The sequence below is a fragment of the Eupeodes corollae genome, chromosome 1 (genome assembly GCF_945859685.1).
Source record: "Eupeodes corollae chromosome 1, idEupCoro1.1, whole genome shotgun sequence".
In the NCBI taxonomy this organism is placed as follows: domain Eukaryota; kingdom Metazoa; phylum Arthropoda; class Insecta; order Diptera; family Syrphidae; genus Eupeodes; species Eupeodes corollae.
Window position 1 is genome coordinate 197,307,981 of NC_079147.1, and position 17,360 is coordinate 197,325,340.

Genomic DNA, 17,360 nt, shown 5'->3' on the forward strand with positions numbered 1-17,360 from the left:
AAAGCGAAACCAATACAATAGCTTCCTGTTGGAAGTTAAAAATACTCTTTTTAACTGTTATTTACTTCTTCATTTTCAAAACGATATATTTGTTTTTTATTAGTTTTTGACAACTTTAAAAAAACAACTTCTATTTGCAAACTAAAAATATCTCTTTGCATATTACTAAAACTTTTCAAGATTCGAAATTCAATTTGCAAAGTTTATTGTTTGGTAAAACAAAAAGAACAATTACTTTGCAAAATAACAATACTTTTCAATTTTCAGAAAAGTCTATGCACTTTGTTACTTTGAGTTTGGGGAAAGGTAATTTGCAAAGGAAACAACATTTCAATTCAATAACTTCATCTTTGGAAATTTGCATTTGGTGAAAAGTAATTTGCAAAGTAAAAGTGCAAAGTTGCAAAGTGAGAAGTGTTTTGTGAAACCGGTGACAAATGTTTGTTCAAATTTTTAATTAATTAAAAGAATACTCAGTTTGAGCTTATTCTGATCGGATTAGAACTTACTATTTGGCAACGACGTCATTTTGATATTCGTTGATATTTTTGGAAAATCTTATCTTATGTATGTCATATAGGAATTACCTTTGAATATAATAACAATTTCAAATACCATCATGGGCGCACAAAATTTCACATAAATCTAGTTATTCTGGTGTGAAAAAATTGTTAAATAAAAGTTTCGCATACAAAACGGTAATTTAAAAAATTATTTTCAAACTGAATTTTCTTTGGATTCTTCAGAATTCTTTTAAATTTACTATTTTCTCTTAAACCTTTTTTTTAATTCAAAAACATACATAGTTCTACGTTGAAACACTTTCACAGGTACAGAGTTGTTTGTTTGAAAATTACATTTTTCGCTGAATATTATTTATCAGAAATCTCTTTAGACGATTCCACCATCAAACTATTAATATGATCTCCATATTTCAAAGCTACTAAAAGTGAAAACTTTGTTTTTGTTAAATGTGTAATCACCTGTAATAAACTTATCTCAAAGTTATTCTTAGATAAAATGCAGAAATTAATTATTATATTAATTAATAATTAAAACAATGTTAAGCTTATTTTAAATGAACCCAATGAGTAATTTTAAATATTGTTGATGGTCATTTTGGCTTGAAAACAAATTTAATAATTATAAATTATTCTACAACGCAACGTGTGAACATTCCTTTTGTAGTTTTCGTGCAAATAGTGAATATTGCGAACAGGGACTTAAGACTATACAAAATAGCAGAGACATAAAGATTTGTCATCTCCTCGATTTTCATCTTCTCTTGATGATAAACAGAGACGAGTTGTATGTAGAAACTTTTCATATCGCTTACTCCATCGTAAAGCACAATTTGAAAACAAACAGAGCAGCATAAGTCGAAACAGATAGATAGATAAATTCTCTCTTAAAAGCAGCCAGTTGATCTTCTGCCATTAGTTGCTTAGTTTTCTCCTTGATCGTTTAGTACGAAAAGAATAATTGTGTTGTGAAGTGCTTGACCCGGTCTTAACATTATATAAATAAATTATTAATGTGATAAAGTTAACAAAAAAAATATGTTTTTAAAACCGTGATAAAAATTAATTGAATGTGTTTTAATTAAATGTGTTTTCGTGTTTTTTCGCTAAAATTCACTGTCATACCAAAAATAAAATTAAAAATATTAGTGCAAGGACAAAGTAAGTTAAATTAAATATTTATATAAACTTTATATAATTATTTATACTTAAGTTTTAAGAATTGGAAAATTGTATTATGTAGTTTAGAAATATTTAACAATTTCAAATGTTAAAGAAAAGTTGAAGTATTAAGCCTGACAGTTGTCCAAATACATGGCTGATTAAAATGAAACCTCTTTTTGAAAAATCATACAAAATGTCCCTGTTGAAGTTGAGTGTAACGTTGGAAGACGAAAGCTAAGAAGTACTGTTCTTAATATTCACAAATGTCTGAAGTATGTACGTCGTCTTTAAAAAAAAAACCTGAATCTCGATTGTTTATTAAAAATTATTAACAAATTTTCAATTTGATAGATTTTGGAAAATCACGTTTAAAGTCAATCTGATGCAACAGTGAAAGTGAAGATTCTTTGTAGCTGGACAAAAAAACTTTATTTAGAAAATTCTTGATAAATAGAACCATAAGAATGTAAGTTAAGTGAAGACAAAAAAATGTGAATTCTTCTCAAACTACGTCAAAGAGGTTATAAAGTTTCTTTCAGACACCAACTTGGTGATATTAACGACATAATAAGTATTTTAAGTCATAAGAAACTCTAACTCCCGAAATCAGTTCTCAGTTTGCTTGCACAGCATTAGGCACGAATTAAACAAGACATTTTAAAAAGGGTTCATTTCTGGTTATATAATATGAAGTCTGTTAACGAATCTCTTGAGAGAGGTGGATTTCGATTCAGTTAAGCTCACAGAGTTGGTCAATATTCTTAATTAAAAATCTTTGATTCTTTACAAACCAGAAGACTAAGATCGCTGCTCAGAATATGTACGTCCGTACGTTTGAGAATCGTCGTTCATAACTCAAAAATCAGTAGAGATATCGACGTCAAATAAATTTGTTTCTATGCAAAGAAAAATGCAGGAAAGACTCTCAAAAACTTCCAAAATATCTTAAAACCCAATAACGCTAGCGACTTGAAATAAAGTTGGCAGCATATTTTGCGACGTAATTATAAGCCAAATATAATTTTGAAAAAATCAAAAATCAATTTAAGTCATCCAAAATAACTTTAGTTAGCTAAAAATATTATTTCTAACACCTCGTAAAACTTTAAGAAAAATCAAATAGACAGTTTTCTAACAAAATATTGAATCCTAAAAAGGCAAGACTAAAATCTTGTGAACATTGTTTTTTGACTCCAATATGTTTTCAATTATTAGAAATATTGCCAAGAGTACGATAGCTGAGGCGACAAGATAATATAACGGATTTTTTAAAAACAGTTAAAAACAAGCATTTTTTACTATAAGAGGGGGGTTTATTTCCCTCCGTTTAGGCGGGATGGGCAATTTAATAAAATTATTATCTAAAATGGAAAAAAAAAAATATTTAAAAAACAACGCTAATACTTACAATATAGTTACGGTGACCATCCGTTTATTATTATAATGAACAGTTCATTATTTGAAGAAAATGTTTATTGTGAATTATTGTGTGTCGGAAAACATAAAAATGTTTTTTATTTTATAAAATTGCTCATTATTTGTTCATTTTTTTATGACTTTTTTCTTAGAAAGCCTAAGCCATTAAATGTTTAATGAAAACGTACCATTACATCATAATTCGTAGTCTTTCTTTTCGGGACACTTCCTACTCTCCCAATTACAGAAATTAGATCATATTATACATTCTTACATACAGTGGAAATTAAACTTATACTCTTACACTTGCGCACAGGATGACTTTAACCACTGGAAATTAATCAAACCATTGAGTTTTACTGACCATGACAATGGTAAAACTAACTTTCAGTGAATGTAAATGAAACTCATCGTTTTTAGATTTGGACTAGTATTGTCATTTATGGGGACAAAGTGGAGTTAAGTTTAATGTATATTATAAAAAAGAAGAGCAATATTTCATTAATTAATGACACTGATGTTTTCGACGAGTTTTCATATGTAAAAAATTATGTTTCTTCAGAAAAAATTGTTGAATGGAAGGAGAGCCAAATAAATGCTGGAGATAGGTGGGTCGAAATTTACAATGTTTCCTTTAAAAAAAATGTTACAGTATGAAAACATTTCAAAAATCGTAGAGATTTGTTTATGCCTTCCTGGGTCTAATGCCCCTACAGAGAAAGTTTTCTCAATTTTAAACAACGACAAACGAAAAAAAAAACAATATACAAATTGAAACAATCAGATCTATTTTAATTTGCAAATGCAAAATTTGAGTAAAAATAGGTTTAAAATGTAATTTTTCAATATTTCAAGATTATCTACTATTTTTTAAATTGTCCCTACCGCCTAAACGGGGGAGACAAACCAATAGTAAAAAATGCTTGTTTTTTATTGTTCTATACAAATCCTCTATTAAAATTTGTCGCTTGAATTATCGTACTCTCCTCAAAATATTGGCTTCAAACTAATTTTATCTTATAGAAAATGTTTTATTGTAACATTCAGCAAATTTTTTGTAAGAATCCCACAGTCAATTTAAAAAAAATTAAATTCGATTTGATTTACGTTTCACAAACACTCAAATTTGAAAAGAGGAATTTATTGAATTGAAAAGTTAACAAAATGTTGAATTCTTGAGCTATGGTCGACGAAAAAAACTTCACAACTACGGAAGTACGTACTCACGCACACACAGAAATCTCTCTAAAAATCTTTTATTTCGACTCTAGGGACCTTGAAACGTCGAGAATTTCAAAAATTTTCAATCTTTCGAGCTTGAAGCTCGCTTCAATTCTTGGTATATGTACCTAAATGGAGTTGAAATGAGCTTGTTTCAACTGGATTCCGATAGAGGATTGGAGTCGAGTCAAAATTTGTGGAGAAAAACCTTTGTGAATGAGTTGATTTTACAGATAATGCATTATGGTCTGTTTATTTGCATGTTTGTGTACAAAAAACATAGTTTTGTTTTAATTAAATTGCAAAAAATGGACTTGGAGTAGGTAGCATATTCTTATATGTTGCTAAGCTAATAAGTTCTTCATTTAACACGAATCAAACTATTCCACTTGCACTTTACACATCGAAAACATGGAAACACCCTTTGCATTTTCGAAAATGCTGTCATATTTAATCATTTTTAAATCTTCTTATGCGGTGAAAACACCAAAAAGATTTATTAAATCTAAACTGAGAGAAACCTTTGGTTTTTGTTTTGTTTTCTCTTGCAAAATAAGCGCAATCAGTCCATTGTTATTAACAAAACTAAATAATATCAACCGCAACCGATTGATTGGTTTTTTCCCTAATGGAAAACACATAAATAATTCCAAATGCACAACTACTCAACGAACACAGCCATCGAGATACGAATTCGATATCAATCGTACCAACATTTGAGAACGAAATCACATAAGATCCATTTGAGACTAGTATAAATGTCAAAAACCTATCCATAGTAAGATTCTACTCTAACTATTATCGGTGTTATTCATACTATTTTGTTTTTGTTATTCGTGTAAAATCCTACTATACTATGGATAAATTTTCCAACAAAACACGGGTAGTATCAATAATTTTTTTAATGAATTTGTCTTATGTAAAATATTTAAATTTTAATTTAAAAAATATTTTTGTTATGCAGTTATTAAGAGCTCATGCACATACGTTTCGAATTTCAATTTCGTAAGAAAATGAGGACCCATTTTTAAAATATCGAATTTCGAAAAAAAATTCAATAAAAACATAAGTTTATAAAAAGAGCTTGTTAAAGGATAGTCAAATTTATTAGCTTGGACAATAAAATCTGCACTTTATCCTATCTATCTATCATATTGTTTTTGTTGTTTTAAATTGAATATTTAAGTTTTTATTATCTACAACTGCACTCATTAAATTCGTTTTAAAATTTTATTTTACAAAAAGCCAACAGAAGGTTTTTTGGGGACTTTTGATGTGTTGCTTAGGACGACATCTTGCGTCGATTAGAATCATAAAATTTTATGAATTGCTTACATATTTGGACCATTGACCTATCTTTTCCAGAATAAATGTAGTTTTGCTCCGCGCTCAAAAAAGAATTGAAGAATTGTAAAATAGAAACGTTAAATAAAAAAAGAGACTGCGATGCGACCCACACTGATAACTTCCCATCCCGTCTGTCGATTTGTCTTGCTCAAAAGTTTGTCTATATGTACTCGTATCAATTGTTACCGAATTTGCGTACTATTTTTTGTAGATTTTATTTTTTATGAAAAAACGGACTGTTGGATTTTTATATAAAAATTACTGAATTTTTTGTACAAAAACTGTCAATTCGATTTTTTCAACATTTTACTGAATGTTAAAAACAATATAATATTAAGTTAAAAGTAGTTTAAAGCCAATATTTAATATTTTTGAAAAGCTATTTGAGTCGAAAATCATTTTTTACCAACTTTTGTTAATTTTTTTTCGGTTTTCAATTTTTTGTAAAAAAAATTGTCAATCCGATTTTTTTCAAATTTTTACCGAATGTTGACAACAATAGTTTTTGAAAGATAAAAGTAAATTTGAGCCAATATCTCAAAGTTTTGAAAAGATATTTGAGTCGAAAATCAAATTTTACCAACTTTTGTTCATTTCTTTAGGTTTTTATTTTCTGTAAAAAAAACTGTCAATCCGATTTTTTTTTCAAAATTTTACTGAATGTTGAAAACAATAGTTTCTGAAAGATAAAAGTAAATTTAAGGCAATATCTCAAAGTTTTGAAAAGATATTTGAGTCGAAAATACATTTGTACCCACTTTTATTAATTTTTTTTAGGTTTTTTTTTTTTTTTTTTTTTTTTTTAAAAACTGTCAATTCGATTTTTCTCAAAACTTTTCAGAATGTTGAAAATAATATTTCTTATAAGTTAAAATAAGTTTGAAGCCTAAATTTAAAGTTTTTATACAAAAAGATATTTGAATCGATATACAATTTCTACCAACTTTGAGTAATGTTTTTTTTTAGATTTTTTTTTTATAAGAAAAACTGCCAATTCGAATTTTCTCAAAATTTAAGCAGATGTCAAAAACATTATTCTTCGTTGCACATACTTATTTTGGAGATGAAATCATATTTTAGTCGTAAAATTTTGGAGGTGAAGCATTTTTTTTCAGTTTTTTGATTTATAAAAAAAAACGTTGAATGGATTTTTTTTCAAAACTTATACTTCTTTGATATCACGTGTTACAATTTATTATATAAAATTTAATTCAATAACGTTTTTGGTTCGTAAGATATTAAGGGTCAACCAAAATGTTCACCTTTTTTTTCAAACTACTTTGGTAAGAAAACCACACACGCAATTTTCTTAAGAGCCCTCTCTGTATCTATCCGCCTTATTATCTGTATAATAAAATTAATTTGAAATCGATATCTCTTCTGGTTCTTGAACTATGGACGACGAAAAAATGTCGCGAACGTACGGACGTGCGGACGTACGGACGTACATACGTACACACGCACGCACAGACATCTTTCTTAAAATCTTTTATTTCGACTCAAGAGACCTTGAAACGTCGAGAAATGGCAAAATTTTCAATTTGACAAATCGGACCCATTACAATAACTTCCTCTGGCAAGTTAAAAATGAATTAATTTGTTTCTTTTTTATTATTTATTTATTACTTTTTTTTAAAATATGAATTCAAAAATATTTAAACTAAAAACTGCTAAATTAATTAAAAAAATAAAATACACCCTTATAAAGATGCTCAATGCTCTTTTGCCTAACATGTTGCAAGAATGCAAAACCACCTATTTTAAGCAAATTAACGCCATGTTGAATTGTGAACTCTTTCAATACAAAAAAGTTTAATTTTCATGTTTCCAACACAAAATTTTGAAAAAAAACTGGTCAATATTCAACTTGAAGTTGCTTACTGAAAGAGATACACTTAATGTTAATCTCCTATATCGGCTTTACTGTTCAACCAATTTCTGACCCTTGCTGTTGAACTCCATAATTTTACATAACCTACATTTTTTAAATTGGAAAACAATAAAACTTAAAGTTAACATCTTTGAAAATGTACAAAACACTCGATTGTCGAAAATTAAAGATTACTAGCGGCTCGGTACGTGCTTCTCTACGTATAAGGCATAGTTACAAAAAAAATGATTATTAAGTTCATTTATTCAAATAAAAAAAATATTTTACATTGCTTGCTATTTAAAAGTCCAAATGACCCAAATGATATATTGTTTATATTATATTTATCAGCAAAGAGTAAAAACTAAAAAATAATTGGGTACTCTTACTATGGTGGGTCTATATGGGTTACTCTAAAACAGTTGGATAAACAATATTTTTAGTTTTTTTTTTTATTTTGAGCATGAATAAATAAACTGTTGGGGGTACGGACTCTGGAACAGGCAACATAAAGCTGGCCATGTGAAAAACATGATTCCTCCAAATTGACACCACAAACGTATGAACATCTCAAATGATAAACGCACAGGATATTGTAATCTCTTGAATTCAAATGGCATATCAGTTGGAATAATAGGGATAGAAGGTATCAAACCTACCAGTTAAGATTATAGCTTCAATCAAATTTGGCAATAACTTTTTCACTGCTAATCTGGTGCCATTACAATTTTGGTGAATTAATGTTTCTCAATAATATAATCAAAGAATACATTTTCAGATTCAAGCAATGCGGTGGTATACCAGCCGGTTCCAATGAATTTAAAAATTCAATTAGATAATTCACTGCCCCATCTTGATTCATAACTGTCAATTAATTTATATGTAATGACTACACCGGGCAGTTTCGCTTGAATTTGAAATGGCATTGATATGAAAGTTTTTCGGTGCTAAAATGGTGCGTTCTAATTATGATTTCTGTAATTCTGAAGAATATTCGGAAAAACACATTCGATTACGAAATTGTACAAAAATTGTTCGGTAAAGTGATCATTCCGTTGGTACTGTCGATTGGTGTTTTGCCATGACCAATTTCTAACAATTTTTTTGAAAACTCATAGCAGTTGCATCATTATGTAGGTGAATACGCATATTAATGTTCAGTGTCAATTTTCATACATATCTCCAAAGAACTGATGACTTCAAACAGTCGTTTATTTCATCAATAAGAGTTAGTCGAGGAATGACAGGGAATGTTTGACGAAAGTCTTTTGACAGCAATATCAGAACATTGTTCGATTAAATGCTTCTTTTGATTTTTTGTTCGCCATTGTGCACATATCCCATAAAATAATTGACGTTAATCGCAGACATTTTGCCATTGCAGAATTTCTCGAAATATTGCAAGTTGAAATTTTAATCACCCGTAAATTCAATGGCAATTTTAATGCAAAGTGTGCGGTCTGACCACCTTCTAATAATGTAGCAGCAATTCTTGAGGATGCGAGTGCCAATGCAATTTTCTGTTCCGATCGAATAGTCGTAAAAATCAATGATGCAACGAAAGTTTTGCCTGTAACACGAGGTGCATCCAAGAAATATAATCCAGATGTATTATTGGAAACAGCTTGCATGACTGTGTGATACACATGTTCTTGTTCAAAATTCAATTTGTTTATATTCGATTGTACACAAAAACCTAAATTATTAGAATTGAACTCCTGCTGACGTTGCAATTCACGATCAAAAAAATCACGTAACTCACGATTTAGTGCGGTCATACCCAATTGTGCTAATGATTTATTTACAATCGTTACACACGTCATATTATTACAGCTTCGTTGTACATTTCCAAGGTTATCAACAAATCGGGATTTCTTTAAGTATTAGTACAAATTGTTTGTATATGGGAGTATAGGAAAATGTTGATTTTACACCTTTTCAAGATTTTTTTTTAAATTTTCTTTACGTACAAACCTTCTCTGGACTTCCACGAATAATTGAAGACCAAAATTAGCCAAATTGGTTAAGGCATTGTTAAGTTATAAGATTACAACGAAAAGTGGCATTGATTTTTATATATATAGATTAAAAAAGAAATTTACTCAGACAGATATTCATGTTCGGAGTCACCTTATTGGAACACAAAACACTAATTTTTAAGGGCACTTTACTATGCAAATATTAACTTTAGAACTCAATAAGCATGTTTTTGTTTTTCAAACAATTATTTTATTTTGTAGATAATTCTAGATTTTCCCAAAAATCAAAACTGTGTTTACACCCGTATTTTCTTAGGAAAATTATATATATTTGTATTAAAAAATCAGCCTTGGGAAATTATAACGTTTTCTCAGATTTTTATCAAATTAGCACTCTTTTTTTAGATAACTGCTCTCATACCACAATCATATTATAAATAACCCACCCTTTCTACAATTTAATTAATAGGTAGGCAAAATAAATCAAAAATTGAGCAAATTAAAAATTCAAATAAAAAGCCAATTTGATCTTTTTTAGGATACAATTTCAAGTGTCCAATTAGTTCAAAACCAACATTTTGAGCTTGGAGGTGTTTTTTGTTTGGTAAACTTGTTTTTATTTGCTTACTTCTATTTTTGTACATTTTTAAAAACAGTCAACGAAATAATCAGTCGACCATAACGTCAAAATATCATTTTCGATCCGGTCTATACTATGCTTTAGCTCTCTCCGTATAACACCACTGCTATATAACATCACCTTCCTCTTAACACATTAATTAAAAACTTTTCTTTTCTTAAATTCTCAAAGAATTTTTAATTAAGTGCTTACTTTTTAAAGAACCCCAACCCAACAACAAGAATACAGAAAGGAAAAATACTATTTGTTAATAAAATGTAAAGTGAAACCTTAAGGTTGAAATTCGTTTTTTTTTTTTTTGGGTGACATTTTTATTTTGCTTCTGAATTCCTTCAAATCGTATTTACTCAACCAATGCTTCTGATGTTAGAGGAAAGGTAGCTACATATTTTCTTTTTGCTAAGGACACGGTCTTGAGGGAAAAGTTACATACATTTATATAGAAAATAAAAATAAATACAATTTTTATTTATATTTTTTCAACTTCAACACTTACCACCGCCACCACCTCCACCATCTTTCCACTCTTCCACCCCGTAATCAGGCAGAGCATTTGTGTCGAATTTATTCCTGTTCGGACGCTTGCCATCTATGTTTTTGTGTAATTGTATGGACGGATGACGACGGACCACGACGATGATGATGACGACGATGGATATTTCAAGTGTTTTTCAAGGATTTTTGCCAGGACGAATTTTATTCCAGATTTTTTTGGTTTGGTGTAATTTTGTATTCATCCACAGCAAGCAGCCGAAGGAAAAAGGATGAAAAAACAGAAAAAATAAAATAAAATTTTCATGTCCAGGCGTAACCCATTCAGTGTTAAGAAAGGATACAGAAAAAAAGGACAAAAGGAACAAAATGAACAGAAAATCCCCAAACACCAATGCTGACGACGATGACGATGATGATGATGATCGCATACAGATGGAAAGAAATGAAAACATATTGAGTGAGGAAAAGTCCACGGACCCGGAACAGGAACCGAGGCAGACACGTTAAACCAACGAGTACCAGGATCCCCAAAACAAAAACCCAAATAACAAAAAAAGGGATAAAAATAATGTGCGGAAAACATTTGTTCTTATTAGTTAAATATACATGTAAAGTCATACACATAGATTTTGTTGTGTTTTTTTTGAAACAGAACCCAAAAAACAGAAAAAAAAAAACAAGAAGTTTGTGTGATAAGTGCAAGCTTTCAAATATTTTCCACTTTATCTTCCGCAACGAAATAAATGTTAAATAAAACAGAGAAAAAAAACCACAATGGCTAAAGAAAGAAAAAACGAGGCAGACAAAAATAATTTCAAATAAGAAAAATCGCAAAAAAATATCCTGAAAATGTAAACTTTTTTTTGAAGGAGCGAAGCAGTTAGCGTAGGATAGCGCGGGAGCACCAGCAATTTTTACTGTGCAGAAAATAGCATTGCGCTTACCACCCACCCTGCCCAATTCTCAGCGATATCCCTGCAGTCAGAAAGAATGTTTTTACTTCGGGGGCTTGCCTTTGCGTGGCGTAAAAGTAAACGAATACAATAAAGGACGAAACGAACAAACAAAGGTACACGAACTAAACTGACTGTGTGTGTAGTGTAGGAAGAAGAGAAAGAGAAAACGAATGGACTTCGGGAATTCAATTTACTTAAAATAATATCAAATTTACTTGAAATAAATTGATATTTATTTTTGAATTTTTTATAATTTTTTTGTTATTCTTTATATTTAAAAATAGTTCTTTGTGTTTTTTCAAGTTCTTTTCAACCTACAGAAGGTTAGAAGAAGCCCGAGAATCCATTTTTTTGTATTACTGTGCAGAAGATTTGTTTTATGATTGGACATTATAAAACTGATGCTATTAAAAAACTTATAACATTTTTATAATTCAGGCAGTCTGTGAAGTAGTGACTTACAATAAAATTGCATCTGCAACCTACAACCACTATTTTTGCATTAAAATGTTTATAATTGTCGGCTTCATGTCGTAGTTACTGCCTTTGGTACTTTTAGTTCCATCGAAATAGACATTTTTCAGCTTGGAATAATTCTTATGTTAATACAATTTGGTATAAATACTGAGACATTCAAAACTCAAAACATTGAACTGATAGGTCATTTATCGTACAGCCTTGATTTGACATTGACAGCTAACAAGGTGTTCTTATTTCAAGCACCAGGACAATGATTTTTTTTGATGTTCAAATGATAGACATGTGTATTCAAGAGGACACAAGCGTCCACAGGTTTTTTCTCAAAGCCCACCTCTGTCTATCAGCTCCTACTCTCACCTCCCTGCGGTGAACATCGTGTGCCTAGTACCTCAACTGGAGATTTGGTTCTTACCCCAGTGAAAAGTTGTTGGTGGCAGCAAACGAGAAAGGGGGGAGAGGTGTTCCACTAAGTCACCTCTCCTTATCGAGACGGCAGCGGATGAATTCTCGAGATGGAATCAACGGTGGCGTCTACAGTTCCAGGAACCCAGGCTTTAAGAAGCGGTTTATCCGGCTCTCCATCCTTGAAGTTATACTAAGGATCTGGCTCTCCGGGTTGGGGGTTGTTCCGTCGGGGTGACTTCCTGGCCACGTAAAAAATACCTTAGTTGCGAAGCACCAACAAGCTTCGGATGCTGACGGATTCACTGTTGACAACCCAAGCAAACGAACTTCGGATCTGTACGTGGAATGTTGGATCCCTTAAAAGATCACTTGCAGCCAAACAATTAGTGGAAGCCCTAAACTGCTGTAAGGCAGATATTACCGCCATCCAAGAAGAGCGATAGGATGGACCGGCCAAACGCAAAAAAAAATGAGACTGCTACCGAGAACAAAGACAGCGTCTATTTGGATGTGGATTTGTTGTTGGAGCTCGACTCAGGCAATAAGTCTTGAGTTTCCATAGTGTAAGCGAGCGCATCACGACAATCCCCATCGAGCCTTATATGTGCGCATGCCCCAACAGAGGAGAAAAACGTAGACAAAGACATATTCTTCGAGCTCTTGGACAAGGCATATAAGCCCTGGCTATGACATTAAAACAATCATAGGGGATTTTAATGCCAAGCTAGGAAGAGAAGACATCTTTGGTGGCATAATCGGGAGATACAGCCTGCACGACACTACCTCCGACAACGGATTCAGGCTGGTCGATTTTGCTGCGGGGCGAGACGTTCTGGTAGCTAGTACGCAGTTCACACATCTTAATATCCACAAGGGGACATGGAAATCTCCTGATCAATCAACCGTCAACCAGATTGACCACATTGCGATCGACGCACGACACTTCTCCAGTATCCAGGATATCAGAACATTCCGAGAGGCCAACATTGACTCGGACCACTACCTCGTTGTAGCCAAGGTACGGCTACGGATATCCCGATCCAAGCCAAAACAAGGAAGTACTGTGAGAAGATTCGACGTTAGACGGCTACAATCGCAAGAGACTGCCATGTCCTTTTCCGATCGAGTCTCTAATAACCTCTTAAGGAGGTTAAGGCAACATTGCCTTGCAGCCATCAGAGATGCCGCCTCTGAAGTGCTAGGTTTCCCTCAGAAACAACAGCAAAACCCCTGGTTTAACGACGAATGCCGACAAGACCACGCAGCGAAACAAGAGGCATACAAAAGGGTGCTGCACAGAAGGACCAAAGCTGCTCACGAGCTCTACGAGCAGAAGAAGGGAGAGGATCACCAGCTTCTTAGATGGAAAAAAAGAGAGCACTAGAAGCGCGCGATCGAAGATATAGAGGGATGTCACAACACAACACGAAGGAGGCTCGTAAATTTTACCAAAAGGCAAAAACCCTCCCAAGGGTACTAGCCACGAATCGAAGCATGTAAAGACGATCAGGGGAACAACCGCAGTCTATGTTGAGAATATAGAAAGATCACTTCTCCAAATTATAAAACGGCGATGACGAACCGAATTCCTCTGTAAGGGAGATAGAGCCACTCAACCTCGGCGACACAGATCAACAATTCCGCCTACCCGACCTTGACGAAGTGAAGATAGCTATATCTAAACTTAAGTCAAACAAAGCTGCTGGAGCTGACGGCATCGCTGCCGAACTATTCAAAGCAGCAGGCGTAACTTGGTACGGAGCATGCACCAACTCATCTGCAAAATATGGTCGGAAAAAAGCATGCCCGATGAATGGAATCTCGGCATTGTGAGCCTGATACATAAGAAAGGAGACCCTCTTAACTGCATTGCATATCAGATCTTCTCTGCCGCATTATGTGAAGGTTTTAGACATGGCGATACACTGATATGCGACTTCTTTCATATCGTCCGTCAACACTAGAGGCACAATCATTCAAAGGTCCATCCAATTACTCGGATGAGCAGATGATATTGAAATAATTGGAAGATCAAAGCGTGATGTCAGTGGAGTATTTTTGAGCATTGCCACTGAAGCGAAGGAGATGGGTTTAGTGGTCAATGAGGGCAAGACCAAGTATATGCTGTCATCAAAAAAAGACATTGAATGGAGAAGAAGATATAACGACGAAAGGACGCAAGGTCTCCCAATCCAATCCCGATGAACAGCGCAGTAGAAGAAAATCGCTACTCAGGTAGCGCACTCGGGTGGGTGAAGACGTCAACCAACTTGGCTTGCAAGACTGTAGACAGCTAGCTAGGGACTGAGCTGGCTGGAGACGCATGTTGGTTGAGTCCTAGGCCCATCCCGGACTCTAGCGCCAACTTACGTAAGTAAGTCTATTCTATTACTCAATACTATGCTCTTAAAATCAGAGCATGTCATCTTTTTTTTTGTAAAAATTGGGCGTTAAGGTAGCCTCGTACACGATATGTAAAGCTGAATTGTGTTTCAAAATCTTACCTCAAGTCTTGTGATAGCATACAAAGTTGATAGTATAAGCTTACTTACTTAAATTAAGAGTTAAAAATAGTGCACCCAGGCGTATACGTAATTTGTATACATTGACTTTGCGTCGCAAGTTGTAACATCAACCAAAATAGACATTTCATCTCGAAAATAAAATACATACAATTTATTCTGCCTTGGACAAGAAGGAAGTTCTTGAAATATATTGACTTTAAACTCTTAATTAAACATACCCTATTATTTTTGTATTTTATTATATTGATGCTTTTCAATAAAAATACAAAATAAAAATTTTAAGAACTAATTTGTGAAGACTTCAATAATAAAATATATGCAAACTAAAACTTGATCAGCTTTTTGGATTTTTGGATTTTTTTCTAATCTTCATAGTTTTTTGAAAATTATATTCTAAATGTCTGTTCAAGTTTTTATCACTCCTAACTAAGAATTCTATTTTAAATAGGCTAAAATAGCAAGATTGATCGCGTTGTTTCGTTATATTAAAAACTGTTGCAAAATTAGTCGTGTTTTTTATTTTTGACCAAAAAATAATGGAGAACTACATTAGTTTAAATTTAAATTAAATTAAACTCTTGTTTCAATGCCTTCGTAGAATATCATGGTTTTCGATATAGGCCCATAAATCAATAATTTTTATCTTTCAGACTAAGTCATATATAAGTCATATATAAGATATATATGTTTGACATTTTACATTTTTTGATACCACTCCAAGTTTTAAACACTTACTTGTGCTAAGATTATGAAACCTTTAAGGAAATACAGTACTGTGCAAAATATTTGCGACTATAGAACCTCCAACATTTTCCATACAAAAAGTTGTTTAGGAAATCAAAAAGCAAAATTCTTTCTTCTGTTTTCTTAACTTTTTTGATATTACGTTAAGAATTAACACCCTTTACTTAAACAAAAAGTAAATAACTAAATACTTAAATACTTGGTAAAATTGCTGTGCAAAACATTTGCAACTTAGATCTCACAACTAAATTTCTAACAATTTTCTTACTTCAAGGCAAGGAAATGTTAATATTTAATTGCATACCCTTTATTATGTATAACAGCTGTATATCTTCTGGGCATCGAAGCTTAAGGGATTAATAACCAATTTTTAAATGTCATACCATTGCTGTTGAATTCAAATAGGTCACTTTTGTGCTTAAAAATGTTGCTTCCAATACTTCTCGTCACAATAAGCATAAAGGACGTCTACATAGTCTTCAGACTTCATTATGCCCTCCACTTGTTGAATTGACCAGAATCCTAGGCCACAGAAGCAGCCCAAGATCATGGTTGGCCGTCCCTTTATTGTATTTTGGATTCAACCTCTCACCTCTTGTCCTCCTGACATGTCGTTTTCCACCCCATCCATGCATAATAAACTTTGATTCGTCAGAAAACAAGTTCGTTTCCCATTTTTGGGGACTCCAATTGAGATGAGTTTTTGGAAAAGCTAAATGAGCTTTTAATTTTTTTTCTAAATAAATGGCTCTTTTGCTATCTGAAAACCACGCAAACCGACATGCAGTGCGCGACGTCTGATAGGTGATGGGTCAATGGGGAACCTTAGTTAAATTGTATGATGCCATGGTGTTTCTTCGGAAGTAATTTATTATTTTTCAATCATATTTTCTGTGGTGCTTCGAGACCTTCCTTCTCTATGATGGTATAACACCTTTCCACTTTTGATGATTCTACAAATAGTTTTTTTGTGAATTGACTATCTTTGACATTTCTTTTTGTGATGCTATTATTATTTTATTGTGCATTTTTTTTAGAACTACAAAGTCCTATCAAAATTTACAGCACAAAGTGAATTTTCGACAAAACACCTTACTTAATTTTTATTCTCATATGGGATTTTTGGAAATTTTTTGTGACTTATGTAAAATGATGTCAGTTACTGTAATTTTCATCAATAAGCGAATTATTCAAGGTTTAAAGATCTTATGTCGTTTTGACTGGACTGTTATAATAATTACAAAGGAAAAAACCCTGAGTGCAATAGTAACCTTACCATTTAAGGTAAATTTTCGTCTTGAATATTTGATTGTATTGTTTAAAACTCTTAGTTATGTCAATTTGTTTACTATTTTGTTTACTATTTTCTACATCAATTTATTAAGTACAAATTAGATAGTAACACTTTTCCAAATAAAGAAAAAATCCTACTTTTTATTTAAATTAATACATTAAAAAATAGTAAACAGCAGGTAGAACCCTGAAAAACTCTTAGCTCATGTGAGGCTGATAATTTTATGAGAGAGTGTTCTCCTGTGCTTTTCCTTTTTCGACTTCTAACTGCTTTTTGTAGGTTTAGGTAATACTTTTTTGACTG

At 32.1% G+C, this 17,360-nt stretch overlaps 1 protein-coding gene across 1 annotated transcript in view; it reads right to left on the bottom strand.

The window, feature by feature from the left end:
• The window catches only part of LOC129939311 (neural cell adhesion molecule 1), a 296,828-nt gene that overhangs the window by 40,757 nt on the left and 238,711 nt on the right, over positions 1 to 17,360 (bottom strand). The window contains exon 10 of the mRNA XM_056047286.1: positions 10,655 to 10,747. Coding sequence (XP_055903261.1) covers positions 10,655 to 10,747 — 93 coding nt within the window. The remainder of the gene's footprint in view (positions 1 to 10,654; positions 10,748 to 17,360) is intronic.